At 44.1% G+C, this 14,784-nt stretch overlaps 4 protein-coding genes across 4 annotated transcripts in view; 3 read left to right on the forward strand and 1 right to left on the reverse strand.

Moving 5' to 3' along the window:
- LOC109708366 (serine/threonine-protein kinase HT1-like) lies at positions 2,761-5,467 on the forward strand. Its single transcript, XM_020230074.1, has 3 exons — positions 2,761-3,215; positions 3,305-4,367; positions 4,952-5,467. The coding sequence occupies exons 1-3, from the start codon at positions 2,884-2,886 to the stop codon at positions 5,231-5,233; spliced, it is 1,677 nt and encodes a 558-aa protein (XP_020085663.1). The 5' UTR covers positions 2,761-2,883; the 3' UTR covers positions 5,234-5,467.
- Positions 5,664-8,176, reverse strand: LOC109709132 (peptide-N4-(N-acetyl-beta-glucosaminyl)asparagine amidase A-like). Its single transcript, XM_020231199.1, has 2 exons — positions 6,614-8,176; positions 5,664-6,539 (listed from the first exon to the last, which is right to left on the reverse strand). The coding sequence occupies exons 1-2, from the start codon at positions 8,174-8,176 to the stop codon at positions 6,303-6,305; spliced, it is 1,800 nt and encodes a 599-aa protein (XP_020086788.1). The 3' UTR covers positions 5,664-6,302.
- On the forward strand, positions 8,761-11,211 carry LOC109708660 (peptide-N4-(N-acetyl-beta-glucosaminyl)asparagine amidase A-like). Its single transcript, XM_020230476.1, has 2 exons — positions 8,761-10,605; positions 10,696-11,211. The coding sequence occupies exons 1-2, from the start codon at positions 9,064-9,066 to the stop codon at positions 11,053-11,055; spliced, it is 1,902 nt and encodes a 633-aa protein (XP_020086065.1). The 5' UTR covers positions 8,761-9,063; the 3' UTR covers positions 11,056-11,211.
- The window catches only part of LOC109708650, a 9,151-nt gene continuing 6,025 nt past the window's right edge, over positions 11,659-14,784 (forward strand). Inside the window, exons 1-5 of the mRNA XM_020230461.1 lie at positions 11,659-11,853; positions 11,959-12,027; positions 12,639-12,697; positions 12,789-12,833; positions 13,213-13,232. Of these exons, the coding sequence (XP_020086050.1) occupies positions 11,960-12,027; positions 12,639-12,697; positions 12,789-12,833; positions 13,213-13,232 (192 nt within the window). The 5' untranslated portion in view covers positions 11,659-11,853; position 11,959. The remainder of the gene's footprint in view (positions 11,854-11,958; positions 12,028-12,638; positions 12,698-12,788; positions 12,834-13,212; positions 13,233-14,784) is intronic.

The raw sequence follows: 14,784 nt of genomic DNA on the forward strand, positions 1-14,784 counted from the left end.
CGAACTCTCTCTCTCTCTCTCTCTCTCTCTCTCTCTCTCTCTCTCTCTCTCTATATATATATATATATATATATATATATATTTTAAGAGATAGGTAGCATGGTTTTCGCTTCGTTTATTCATTTAGAAATAAATATAGCTAGAAATGTGAAGCAAGTAGGATTCGAACTTAGAATCTCGAGTACCAACCACCAAGCCTTTTGCCACTTGCATTAGGGATGGTCGGGAGGCCATTATATTTTCATCTTAAAGCTGTTTGCAGTATATCGTACAATTTGTTTGCAAGTATCGTATTACACGGTGCCAGTAATCCTAACTATTTTTTTTCAAAATTTTATTTTATTATTATTAATATATTTTGACTAGATTCGTATGTAACGCATACTCATTCCCTGCTTATTGGGAAGTTTGAACTCAGAACCTAAAGATCTGCAATGCTTAATATATTGGTCCAATGCCGAAGCCGTAAGGCCCGATGAATTCATCGAGAATTGGGCTTGCGTTATGTGTTAGGGAAGGTGCTTTACTGGGCCAAAGGGATCCAAAAGAGCTCCATAAGTCTAACAGGTCAGGGATTATTTTTTCTTTTTTTTTTTGTGAGAGAGATATATAGCACACTACCTGCTTTGTTTATTTTATTTAAAAATAAATTTAGCTGAAAATATAAATTAACTGGAATTCAGACTTGAGATTTCGGATATCAACCACCAACCCTTTTGCCACTTGCTCCAGGGACGGTCGGGTAACAGGGCAGAGATACTTACTTTTCATTTATAATCACAATTCTTTCAACTTATTGTAAATTTCATGGCCACAGTGGAATTTAATTTTCCATTTGCGCATCTGTAGTTTATAGTAAGCTAGGATTGGACAGTTATTGAAATGTGCGAGTCATCATTAATCAGAAGTGATTTGTCATGACATGGATTTGGATTTGAGCCGGGTTAGATTTGGATCCAAATTTGACAGGCTTGTCATTTGTTAACCCTGATTGGGTAAAATCGCGGCGGTCTAAGTCTAAGTAGTAGGGCGGCTTAGTTTTTCTTTATCCGAAAACAATCGATCGCTATCTGATTATCAGATCAGTCTAAACTTGCTATTCATATATTCCATTCTAATAAGATTAAGCTTCGCTGATGATCATCATTGGGCTAATTATAAAGTATATGAAAAGAAAAAGACAAAACAAGAGGGTACAAATTAGTAATAAAGGAATAAGGAAAAGGAATTATTCCACAGCCTCAATTTCCCAACACGCATCCTTTGTTTCCATCTTTGTGCTGCGAAAAATAAAGACAAGTGCAAAAGCTATGGACCTATGTGTCTCCTCAATAAATGAAAGGTTAAAAAAAATAAAGAAAAAGAAAAAGAAAAAAAATCACTTATTTGATACAGTAGTAAAATACAAGATTAAAGATGAAATCATTTTTATGTAAAAAAGATAAGAAAGGCTTGTTTAGAATTAACCATAGTTTAGGGGTCTTATGGCATTTTTATCCAAAAAGGGCAAAAAGGAAAAAAAAATCAAAGTGGAGCTTTCCTTTCTTGTGATGCCATTAAAGATCCCTGCGAGTACAGCGCGGTTTTGTGTGTCCCCACTGAAAGGCTGATTTGTGGGCCCCACAACACGTAGGCCCCACATGTCACCTTCACAGCGTGACATTTAATCTTTATACATTTTTAAATATGTTATTCTGATTTTTTATAATTAGTTCAATTTTATAATTATAAATATATTTTTTCAAAAATTATAATAATATAATATAAAAAATATAAAAAAATTAAAGATTAATTATAATTAAATATTTAATCTATATTTAATTAAAATTTTCTAACGCAGAAATATATTTAAAAATATCAAAAATTTACAAAAATAATATATAAAAATTAATTTTTATAAAAATATATTTATTATTCATTATATTTATAAAAATATGTAAAAAATTAACCCTATAAATAATAGTCGTCTTCTACTTTTTAAGCTGTTGACCGCAATAACTACCGGCTCATCCGCTCCCCTTTCGCTGAACCATAATTTGTTACCTGGAAACGGTCTATAAGAACGGTGTATTGGAGATGCTTCTTAAATCTCAACAAAGGTCGAGTAATATAAAAATTTGAGAGAGTTAGATTGGCTAAACTATGCAATTTAAGATCCCTCTGTATGAATTGATTATATCACATGTCGCCTTATTAGTAAATTAGTAAAAACTTAAAATATTTATTTTAAATGACAAATTTTTTTCGACAATTATAGTTTATTTGGTCCGATCTTATAAATTATATTACTAGTTGATATAATAATAGTGTTTCAAAAAAGACTATTAAATATATCATTGATTGCTCTGTGTTTATAAACTAATTAGAAGTTTTATTTTTGAGACTTAAAATACTTGATTTTCACTCTTACTTTAATATAAAGAATCAATCAAGTCCTAAAAAAGAAAAAAAATTTAAATGTAACGATCGTAGATAATATGGTATTTCTAACCAATCAATTGCTCCTCTGTATCCATCCATTCTATTATGATTATTAGAAAAAAATATATATTATACCTTTTTTTAAAAAAATTGCCATTAATTAACAGGTGATATAGTGTACCTACTACACACAATAAACTTCCTCTTGAGTCAGGGACACCTATCAAAACCAGTCTGAATCTACGGATGACGTGGTAAACCGAGTCCAACCAACAGTTTTGGGCACCGCACCACAGGCCACAATCCCCCCTTCTCTGCCAAAACGCGTTCACATTTATAACTCACACACACCATCACCACCTTCGCGAGTCGCCACCACCACTGACTCCTCTCTCTCTCCCCTTCCACTACTCAAACCCTCCCCAACGCATCCGCCATTGTTGGAGCTTCCACATCCCGACAATGGCAGCGGCGCTCGAGTGCTGGTCCGCTCGGTCCAGCGCTGACGAGGACTCGGCGGAGCTCCTGGTGCTCATGAACCCCTCCCCCCCCTCCTCCTCTGCAGCCGCCGCTGCGGCCTCCTCTCCTTACCCGTCTCCGGCGGACCTCGGCGGGGGCGGCGCCGCTCCTCCCCCCAAGAGGTGGCGGCGCCTCCGCCGAAACTTCGCCGGCGCCATTGCCACCCTCGTGAGCTCCCTCACCCTCGACCCCTCCTCCTCCTCACCACCTACGCCGCCGCGCTCGGAGAAGCTCGCCTCCACCCTACGCCGCCACTTCGATTCCCTTCCCAGTAGGTAAGAGCATTTTCGGATCAAAGATACCAATATCTTAGTATGTCATGTGATTATACGATGAGCTCGATCACATCGTTCTCTGAATGCAGCTATGCACTAGTGGGATTCGAGATGAACACCGTTCTCCTGCACGCTCGATTGGTCGAGCAATCGTGGATCGAAGACCAACCGGCTATTCACATCGAGGAGTTCGATGATGTGGGATTAGCATTTACGGTTACATTCGCTTGTACCTCGCCGATTTCATGGCCTTCGATCTCAACCGACCTTCAATCCTCTTCGATTTCATGTAAAAAGGTTCAAATTTTCGAGAAGAATGGTTTAACTCTCGGAATCGTAATTGTACTAATTCAGCCTATAAGCAAAATGCACTTCAAGTCTCAGATAGAAGTTGCTTTAAAATCTGCCATGAAGAAGCCGAGGACGAATGGTGTTAAGCTCCCGTTTGGGCTTTGTGGTTGCCAAGATGAGAGTTTGAACCATTGTGAAGGGGATTCGAGGCTCGACGAAGATGACCGCCACGTGTTCGATGATGGGTCCCTTCGAGAAGGGAAGCTTCTGAGCCCTCTTCCCGAATCTTCACTGGTTGTATCGATTGATGAGTGGCAGAGTATTCAATCCAGTGGGCAAGAGATTGCAAGGTGGGTGATTAGTTCTGATGAGGTCGAGTTCATAGATAGGGTCGGCCCCAGTTCCTTCAAAGGTGTTTATAGAGGGAAGAAGGTGTGGGTAAAGAAGCTGAGGGGATGTGAAAGGGGAACTGCTTATGATATTGAGATTAGGCATGATTTATTGCAGCTTATGAGCTGTGGACATGCGAACATACTTCAATTTTACGGCATTTCTTTTGAGGAGAATCATGGGCTATGCATTGTTACAAAGATGATGGAGGGAGGATCTGTTCATGATGTTATACAGAGGAATGAGAAAATACCCATGAGAGAGGTTGTTGGTATTGCATTGGATGTTGCAGAAGGGCTTATGTTTGTGAACGATCATGGGATGGCTTATAGGGATCTTAGCACGCAGAGGATTCTGCTGGATAGGCAGGGGAATGCTTGCATTGGGTATGCGGGTGTGGTTACTTCTTGTTGCAATGCCGGGGAGGTCAAAGAGTACGAGATGGCTGGGTATCGGTGGCTCGCTCCCGAGGTTAGTTTAGTTGATGGTCTTGGTTTGTTTCCGTTGCTTTTCTTTGTTGATTCGGTGATCTATTGAATCTTCCATATTACTATAGTGATTTGACAATATGACATTCTTTCGAACTTCAGGATCATAAAAGATCACAATTTTAGCAGTGGGCCATTAAACGTCCAAGGTCTTTCTAGACATGAACGATATTGTGTGAACTAGAGATTTGAGCTGTCTGTTGCAATCGTTGGTTGAAAGTTGGTAGGAAATATGTTACTCTTGTTGCAAAATTTTCAAAAGTACTTAGTTTATACAGTAAGATTAGATAGTTCATAGGTATTTTCGCATCAAACAAACTTTGTGGTGAAATTACATCCAAGAAAGTGTTGAGTAAACTTGCTGGGTACAATTGCTATCAGGCAAAACCTAAGCCCAGTTCCTATGATTTCAATCCTTTCTGTAATGGATGCTTATTGTTATTCTATATATGAATTTTTGATTAAAAACAAGGAAAGAGATATCTTCTGGTTTTCTTTAGCTATATCTTCAGAAAGTCAATGATATAGTAGCTAATTGAATATATTCAAATTTTCCCTCTTATACAGATTATTGCCGGCGATCCAGAGAGTGTGTCAGAGACTTGGATGAGCAATGTATATAGCTTCGGGATGGTGCTATGGGAGATGGTAACAGGGGAGGCGGCATATTCTTCTTACTCCCCGGTTCAAGCTGCAGTTGGAATCGCCGCTTGCGGATTGAGGCCAGAAATTCCTAAAGACTGCCCACAAGTTCTGAGATCACTGATGCTCGAGTGCTGGAACAGTTCTCCATCGAAGCGCCCTAAGTTTTCGGAGATAATCGATATCTTACAAAGGCAAAAGTATTAGGTAATCCTCCCAAAATTTGCTTTCTTTTGGCTTTTGTTTGCAGTTTAGAGATGTCGAAAAGGCAAATTTTCTGCATCCAAAGTGCTTACTTGATGTAATTTCCTTACAAGGCTTCCTCTCTGCATAACTATAAAATGCAGTTGATTAATTTCTTTCTCTATATTCAATCGCATCGGTCAATATTTTAGGATCTTATTTGATAAGATTTGGGTATTGGCTTCGATGGTTGGAACATGGATCTCATGTTCCTGTTCTCTTTATCCTTTTGATCAATAGATATGCTATCATCATCTGTATATGTAGAACATGGATCCCTTGAAGCAATTTGCACTTTCATTGAGCAGATTGCTTTTTTCGTCGGTCTCGTGTCCAGAAGATCCTTACTTTTGTTACGTCTCCTCGTGTCTCGGTCTAGTTCTTCTTTTTTCATAACCAACTTATTGTTCGGGTCCACTCCACCAAGTATACTGCCCTCTACTCTGAATCAAATCCTCCCCTGCAATGGAAATTTTTTCCAGAAAATGTAGGTGGACAAACCATGCAATTTCCAGGATCATTTCCTGCCTCTTTCACTTTATTTTCCGAACCGCTAAGTTACCGATCGATATTATGTTTGAACATCCATCTTGAGACCCACAACAATATGTCCAAAGATATTCAAAGAGGATTTAGTAAAGTGCTGTGCTGTTATAGGTGCAGCAAATGCTAATTGAGTTTGGGAAAAAGGGAGTAGAAGAAGCTACTTACGATAGCACGATATGCTGCAATGTAGAAACATCAAAAAAGAGAATAGCGTATATTGTTGATTTTATTATCATGGCAATGCCAAATACCATAACAATAATTCAATAATTAATCAGAAAAAGAACTATGTTCCTCCACTAAGCAACGGCTTGTGCATTATCCTGTTGGCCGTTGCGCGCTAGTCTCTTATTGAAAACAAATAGCCTTATATACCCTGTAGCAATACTAAAGCATATCGCGTGGTCTATGCGCCTATCAAAAGTGACCTTATAACAACTCTCAGAATCTCAATCCAAATCCCTCTCCTCCTCTCTCTTTCACTCTCTCAAGCCTCGGCCACTGCTGCGCACGACGCCGTCTTCGTGTCCATCACGACTACGCCGCCTGCTGCATTCATCGTCCGAAGATAACATCTACTCCCGTCCTTGTACCTGTATGCCGACCGCGTGCTCCCGCTCCCCCACACTACCATCTCTTCTCCACCTCCGTGTCCTGCACCGCCGCGGACAAGCTCTGTCCCCTCCGCGTCCTGCCGATCCGTGAGCGTGCTCGTCTCCACCACCTGTGTTGCATATAAATAATTTGAATATCGTTCTCTATGAGGGAAGGTTTTAGAGTAATCGGGAATCTCACGACCTGTCCCTCGCTGATGCTCATGGCCTCTACCAGCTGGTGGTAGAGCCGCGCCTTCCGGAACTCTGCAGTGCCCCCTGCTGCCGCCGCTGCCGACGTCTGCAGCTGCAGCGGTGCCTCTGCTAGCATCTGGACGCGCCGCAGCACCTGGTGCCCCTGCTGTATCGCCACCATCATCCTCTCCTTGTTTTGCACCTCGATCTGTGTCAGAGTCCCGCGGTTTTGCACCTCTACCTGGCTCTTGAACTTGATCTTTTGCCTCACCTGTGTGGTGAGGTTCCCCTTGGACGAGCTCACCCAGCCCGTGAATCGCACCAATCCCTCGGCGTCGATCTCCGATTGGCCGTCGCGGTCACGCCACTCAGCGTTCCGGTTCATCTTAATTGCTGGGGCAAAGTACTCGAGCAGCCCGGCGTGGACGTGATCGGACCAGGGATCGGTCCATAGGTGGAGGTTGGCTGTTAAAAGCCAGAAGGATTGAGCATCGCGCACGCTGAGCCCAATATTGTGGGGTGCCCCGTCGAGCATGAGGCCGAGGAATGGGGTGAGGTCGAGGTCGTAGGAGGGCATGTCGAAGGCGCCGATGGCGGCGACAGGGGACCAGAAGTAGGGGTTGATGGCCCCTGGGTAGATCACCGCATAGGGCACATGCCCGCCGAGGAAGCGGCCGTCGAGGGTCGCGTAGACCTGGCGGAAGGCGCCATTGGCTCGCGGCGTCGAGAAAGAGACGGCGGGAGATTGCTGGAGGTACGAGGAGCGTAGGGGGTTGGTGTACCACAGCTCGTCGTCGCCGTGGTAGGAGACGAAGATCTCGAGGACTGCCCGGTAGGTGTTCGGGGGAATTGTGATCGATTTGGAACCAGGGGCGGAGTCATTGTCGATTCGGAACCAGAAACCAGACTCGTAGTAACCGTCAGGGTTTGAGACTGGGAGGATGAGGTCGGCGGGCTCACGGTACAGGCCCTTGATCGTTGGGTGCGATGTGTAAGCCAAGAGGGGTTGGGATTGAACGGAGTGCGTTGAGCCACGGTAGAAGTGGAGGGAGACGTTGGCGGAGTAGACGCCCGGTAGTGCTACATTCGAATTCTCGAGCATCATGGATATGACACCGCTGCCTCCGTTGGAGAGGCTGTGGAAGAGCGCAGAGTAGCGGGTGACGTCCTTTTGGACGCGCCAGAATGCACCGGGCGCCATAGGGCGCGGGGTGGCGGTGCGGAGGACCTCGGCGCCGCCGACCCAGATGGCAGCGACCCGGTCGTGTTGGAGATCAGTGGCAAAAACGGAGAGCTCGAGAATGACGCGGGTCCAGGGGAAGGGGCACTCAGCCGGCAGGGTATAGTTGGACGCCGCGGGCGGGGAGCCGAAGGTGTCGGCAAAGTCTTGTTGGAGGACAAGCACGGAGCACCGAGGGGTCTCGCCTGCTAGGACCACCGGAGGGAGTGTCGGGTCAATGTGTTCTAAGGAGATCGCCGGTATCGGATCTTTAAGAAGAAGAGATGTCCCAGCATTGGTGTATACAAAGATTGTGGCACACAGGAGAAGGGAGAAGAGAAGTTTCTGATGCATATTTGGGTCTGGTGAGATGAAAAGAATGGTAACAGGTGGGACATTTATACGCAGATAGAGGATGGGGGGAATGCTTAAAATGTGTTTGATCAATTTCTTCTGTTCTCGTACAGACACTTTGTAGTATTCTTTTAGAACAGAGTATTTCTATACACGAGAGCACCGGCGACCAGTTGCGAACCTTCATTGGCATTTCGTCGAGTAATCCGTAGCTAAGAGAAGGTTTATATTTTATCCTGTACGATGGAGTAATTTTTCCCCATCGGGATGCGTTTGAACTATTATCTGTATTGAATGACTCAAATACACTGCACAAGTATCTTTTACCCATGCTTAAATTTTTCTCCGTGCAATAGACCATTCCTAATACAAATGGTAAAAAAATTGATGATTGATACTTAAATTTCAAGTTCGAATCTTAATTTATTTATATTTTCGGCTAAATTTATTTTTTAAAAAAATAAACAAAACGAATAACCTGCTATATTTCTCTTTAAATTTTTTTTTTTTTCTTGGTATAGGACTGTAGAATTACTGCACTCGTTTCAAAGATCAATCTCGGAAGGCCGATCTCCTAGGATTCGGCTCCTACCATTTAAGTTGAAAACATGAGTCCCATCACAATAGCAGATACCACGAAGGGTCCAAACAACGTCTCCTTCTACCATCTTGTAATCCGTTCGTTAAAAAGAATTCAAAAATGTACCCGCAGTATAATCCCTACTCCGTTCACATTTTACATGCTGGTCACTTATTAGCAAAAACAACACCAATTCCCCCATTGCTTTATGCATGTATATATACAACCCACAACACCACTCATTTTCATCAACTCAGCTGAGCCATAGCAAACACCAGTTCCCCCATTTGAACCCAGCATCAAACACATGATGTCTCTCACCCACCACCATCTACTGTTCCCCTGTTGCCTTCTTCTCCTGCTGGTTCGGCTTTCCGGAGCCAGCGGCGTGTCGCCATGGCAGCTCATCACGCCGTCCGTCCCCGGCAGGTTGGTGTTCCCCCCGCCACCGTCTGTCCCAGCAGAGAATGCCACCCTCGAATACATGGACCCCACCCTCCCGCCGCTCCTCCCCGCTCACAACCCAAAATGCTCCCTCCTAGTCCTCCAATACAACTTTGCCGACACCGTCGGCGCCCCGCCCGTCGCCGCCAACTACACCCCGCCCCCTGACTGCCCCGCTCCGTGGTCCCGCGTCGTGCTTGAGCTCTCTGCCTCCGCCTCTGGCCTCCAGAAGGACCGCATTGCCGCCCTGTGGCTCGACGGTGCGGAGATCCTCCCCCCCACGACCCCATACCCGATGGCCCCCGGCGTCTTCTGGCGGGTGCGCAAGGACGTCACCCGCTACACTGCGCTCCTACGCGGCCGATCCCCTTACGAGGGTGACCAGCCGTGTGTTCTCTCGATGATGCTCGAGAATTCCAATGCCAAGTACCCGGGCGTCTACTCCGTCAACGTCTCCCTCCATTTCTACCGCGGTGCACTCTGCAGCGGCGGCAGATGCATTGGGCTCAAACCGGCCGGAGAAACTAAACGAGCCGAGCTCGGGCCAGCACTCTCCGCGCATCCAACAATAAAAGGAATCTACCGCGAGCCGGCCGACATGATCATCCCCATATCGAATGGCGACGGCCGCAAAGGCTTCTGGTTTCGCCTCGAGAACGAGACTGAAGTGCAAGGCACGACGGTGCGACTGCCGAATAACACCTACCGTGCAGTCCTGGAGGTCTATGTGTCGCACCACGGTGACGACGAGTATTGGTACGCCAACCCCCTCCGCACCAACGGGCCCGAGGCGGAGGGGTTGCAGCCTCAACAAGGCGGCGACAACCGCCTAGAATCTTCCAAGGCAAACGGCGGCTTCCGCCAGGTGGTGGCCACAGTCGACGGGCGCTACGTCGGCTCCGCAATTCCGTTTCCTGTCATATATCCAGGGTCCGTGAACCCCTTCTTCTGGGCCCCTGTGGCGGCCATCGGCGCGTACGACCACCCGTCTTACGACCTCGACCTCACGCCGTTCGTCGGCCATCTGATCGACGGAGCACCGCACGTGTTCGGGCTGGCGGTGCGCGACAGCCAGCCGTTCTGGCTCGTGTCGGCAAACCTGCACGTGTGGGTGGATGCATGGTCCGACACGGTGGAGGGGGCGCTCGTGCGGTACAAGGTGCCGCCGTTCCGTTTGAGCAGACAAGCGGACTGGACGGAGCGGGAGGGGAAGTCGGAGATCGAAGGGCAGGTCATAATCCGGTTCTCCGGCTGGGTCAGCTCGTCGAAGGGGAACATCACGACGAGCGTTCGGCACAAGATCAAGTTCAAGAGCCACATCGAGGCCGAGGAGAAGGGGGAGATGACCAGCGTCGAGTTGGAGAGCAAGGCCCGGACCAACATCAGGATAGAAAGGGAGGATCAGGTACTATTTAATCCAACTAAAAAAGTTTAAACTCACGGCACTTAAAATGGTTCAAAGCTAGGCTGATTTTGAGAGCAACTTTAAAACTAGGTAATCGGCCGGGTGGCGGTGGAGACGGAGACGCCGCTGACGATGGCTACGATGAGCTCGAACGGGGGCGGGGGGTCGAGATTCCACAAGACGAAGCTGGCGCACGCGCTGATGGAGACGCGGAGCGTGGCGGAGAACAAGGGGACGAGCTTCAGCGCGGTGGCGGACCGGCAGGATTCGGAGGGCGCGGTGCTGATGGAAGAGGGAGTGGCCATGTGGGGGAATGGCGACACCAAGTCGGTGTACAAGTACCGCGACGACAAAGGGTGTTACCTGCGGACGGTGAACGTGGTCGGCGGGAAGGTGAAGGAGGATGAGGACACGGCGTCGTGCGCGGCCGCGGCCGTCGCAGAGTCGTAGTACGAAGGCACCAACGCACAGCAAGCAAATTCTGAAGGATGGCTACTTGTGTAGTCTTTTGTTGTCATATAGATCGAGTTATATCGTATAATAGTGTCACTCTCTATACACGACCGCATAATCTTTTATTAGTTGTTTAGTAAAATCTGTTTTGCTGGTTAGCTGTTAGTTCTTTTTCTGTACGACTGTTCTGAAATTATGAAATGAAAATATATACATGGCTTTCATGGTATTCCATTTTCCTCCGATGAAACTGCGCGCGTGTTTTGTCCCACTAATACCACGATAGGGTTCGTATCACTTTTACTTGGTGGCTCCTTAATTCAAGGTTAAATTTTTACACTAAATTTGATAAGTACGCGTGTTTTGAGATCATAAAGTGGCGCATCCATCATTGAACAGATTATTGTATATATAAATTTAAAAACCAACATGTTACAAATCAAATAATAGTTGCTCATCGGTGGCTCGTAGCTCCGGTGCGCCGCGTCCCAATTGCGAACCTTTTTTCGGTTAGCTCAAATACCGAATTTACCCCTAACCCGACCTACTTATTTACGGTATTACCCTCGCCCCCATCAACTGGACCATTTCCCCGTTCTCCTCAACTATACATTTCTTCTCCGAGAAGAGGAGCACCCATTCCATCCAAGCGCTCCGCCACCTCCTCTATCTTCTTCGAGAAGCTTCTTCGAGAACTCTCTCTCTCTCAAACACACACCAAAAAGCAGAGGAGTTTGAGGAGGAGGAGATCGATCGACCATGTTTTACTCGGAAAGCTCCTCTCGGCCAAATATGGTGAGGCGAATCCTCTTCATCTTCGTATCGTCTCCCTCTTTATGCTTCAATTTCGTAGAGACTCTTTAGGTTTACCCATCCGATTGGCGATTGTTGGTGTCCTAGGATGGCGGCTACACTGCACGCGAAGATCAATCGGAGGAAGCTCGATAAGCTCGACATTATCAAGATATGGTGAGATCTCTCGTTGTTTCCTCTATTCTCATGGTGGAAACCTTACGATTTGAGCTGAATCTCGGTTAATCTCTTGTGTTTGATCTGGTTGTAGTGAGGAGATCCTGAATCCGACAGTTCCGATGGCGTTACGGCTCTCTGAAACCTAATGGGTGAGCGATCGAAGTAAATCTAAGATTAAACTCGTGTCATTAGTTAATTTAATCTCATCTACTGCTGTGCGTGTTGTATCCTCGATCTCAGGTGGTGTAGTCATCGTCTACGAGGGGAAGGTGAAGCTCCTTTACGGTGCGTTCTCTGCTCTCTCTCTCTCTCTCCCTCTCTCTCTCTCTGGTTTTCTAATTTTTATTTATGAATCCTCTTCATCTTCGTATCGTCTCCCTCTTTACGCTTCAATTTCGTAGAGACTCTTTAGGTTTACCCATCCGATTGGCGATTGTTGGTGTCCTAGGATGGCGGCTACACTGCACGCGAAGATCAACCGGAGGAAGCTCGACAAGCTCGACATTATCAAGATATGGTGAGATCCCTGGTTTTACCTCTATTCTTATTGCGGAAACTCTCGATTTGAGCTGAATTTTGGTTAATTTCTGTGTTTAATCTGATTGTAGTGAGGAAATCCTGAATCCCACAGTTCCAATGGCTCTACGGCTCTCTGGGATACTAATGGGTGACTGATCGAAATAAATTTAATCTTAATTTCGTGTCATTAGTTAATTTAATCTTATCTACTGCTATATGTGTCATATCCTCTATCTCAGGTGGTGTAGTCATCGTCTATGAGAGGAAGGTGAAGCTCCTCTATGGTGCGTGCTTTGCTCTACTCTGCTTTCTGTTACTCTCTGGTTTTCTAATATTTATGAATCCACTTTCTATACTTTGCAGATGATGTGACTCGTTTTCTGGTAATTTCATAATCTTCAATATTTTCTCCTTATTTTTTCCTGATTTTTAAACCTCCATGTGATCTATTTAATGTTATGTTCGGTTTCTAAAACTTGATCTTAGGTTAAAATTCTTCGTACAAACTGAATTTATTTTGTATTATATATAATATATATAAAAAATTGATGTTATATTTGAATTTGTATTTTAAAAATTTAGATTTAATATAATATATNTCTCTCTCTCTCTCTCTCTGGTTTTCTAATTTTTATTTATGAATCCACTTTCTATACTTTGCAGATGATGCGACTCGTATTCTGGTAATTTCGTAATCTTCGGTATTTTCTCCTTATTTTTTTTCCTGATTTTTAATCCTCCATGTGATCTATTTGATGTTATGTTCCGTTTCTACAACTTGATCTTAGGTTAAAATTATTCATACAAACTGAATCCTAGAATTAAATTTTAACCCGGTAGAAATTAACGAGGCGTGGAGGGTTAAACCAGCCTCCGACCCCACTGTTCTCCCAAAAGGGAAAGCACAAGCCAAGTACACCATCTTCTTCCGCATGCTTCTCGTTATTATCTTTATTTTTATTTTTTATTTTTTGGTAGGAAGTGAGTTTAATTTTGTTTTTCTAGAAAAATCAAAAAGAAAGAAAAAAACATGTTGGGACGTGTGAATTTTGGAGTATTGGTTTAGAGCCATGCGATCATAATCCGGTGATGATGATTGTTTGCGGATATTTGTTACGACAAACGCACAAACGGAAACGAAATGACGAACACAAAAAACAATCAAATCACAAGCAAAAAATAAAGAGACACAGATTTACGTGGAAAATCCTTTGCAGGAAAAAACCACGGGCGAGGGAGAAGAGAACTTAACTATGGAACGAAAAGAAAATACAATGTTCTTCAGATTACAATCGACCACGATCACACGCCTCTAGGGCAAAAACGAGAAGAAAAAACTCATAACGGGTTTCGGATCCGATCCGTACCGCGGGGGGCAGAGCCCCCCGCACCCCCCGGCGAATGTCAGTGGTGGGCTACGGGCTCGGGCCTGTCGGCCCGAGTCCTCTGCTACCCACCACAGACATTTATTTTTTCTCCATAATTTTCTTTTCCAAATTGGTCGCACCGCGAAACTGTCGGCGAGTCGTAAATCCGAATCTGAATCGATAGTAAATTTCGAGTCACATCTAACAATATGAAACTGTTACGCTTCCAGAAAATGTGGATACGGAAGTGGAGCAGCCTATGGAATTCTCTGATGTATCTCTCTCTACGGCCGACAAATTACGACGCATGGTAATTAAACACCAATTTGTTGCAAATCAAATTATAGTTCCATGCGTCACTACTTTTTTGTTTTTAAACTAATATGATGCCTAGGCAATAAACTTTTAAAATACTTGATTTTTTGATATATAGAATTTTTAACATAAATAATAATTTTCAGATATTAATCAATAATAATAATAATAATAATAATAATAATAATAAGTTGGGAAATTTGGATTTTTCACCAGCAGATATTGAGGAAAGTTCTTTAAAGTTCAAAAGATTTGATATCACAAAAGTATCGTTGATTGATTCGAACTAAATAAATTAAAAGATGAATTAAAGTTAATTTTGAAAGTTTGATGGTCAAATTTTAAATACCATAATTTAAATAAGTTTTATTTATAGATCAATTGAGTGGATGAATATAATGTGAAAAAAAAATTATGTATACAAAAAAATAAGCTCGTGAAATAAAATTAATAAAATGCAATAGATGTCTTGATAACTTTAATTAACTAAATTGACCAAAATTGAAAAAAACTAAATTAATAAAATTGAAAAAAATAAATATAAAAAAAACTC

Source organism: Ananas comosus, linkage group 4, assembly GCF_001540865.1.
Source record: "Ananas comosus cultivar F153 linkage group 4, ASM154086v1, whole genome shotgun sequence".
Taxonomy (NCBI): Eukaryota; Viridiplantae; Streptophyta; class Magnoliopsida; order Poales; family Bromeliaceae; genus Ananas; species Ananas comosus.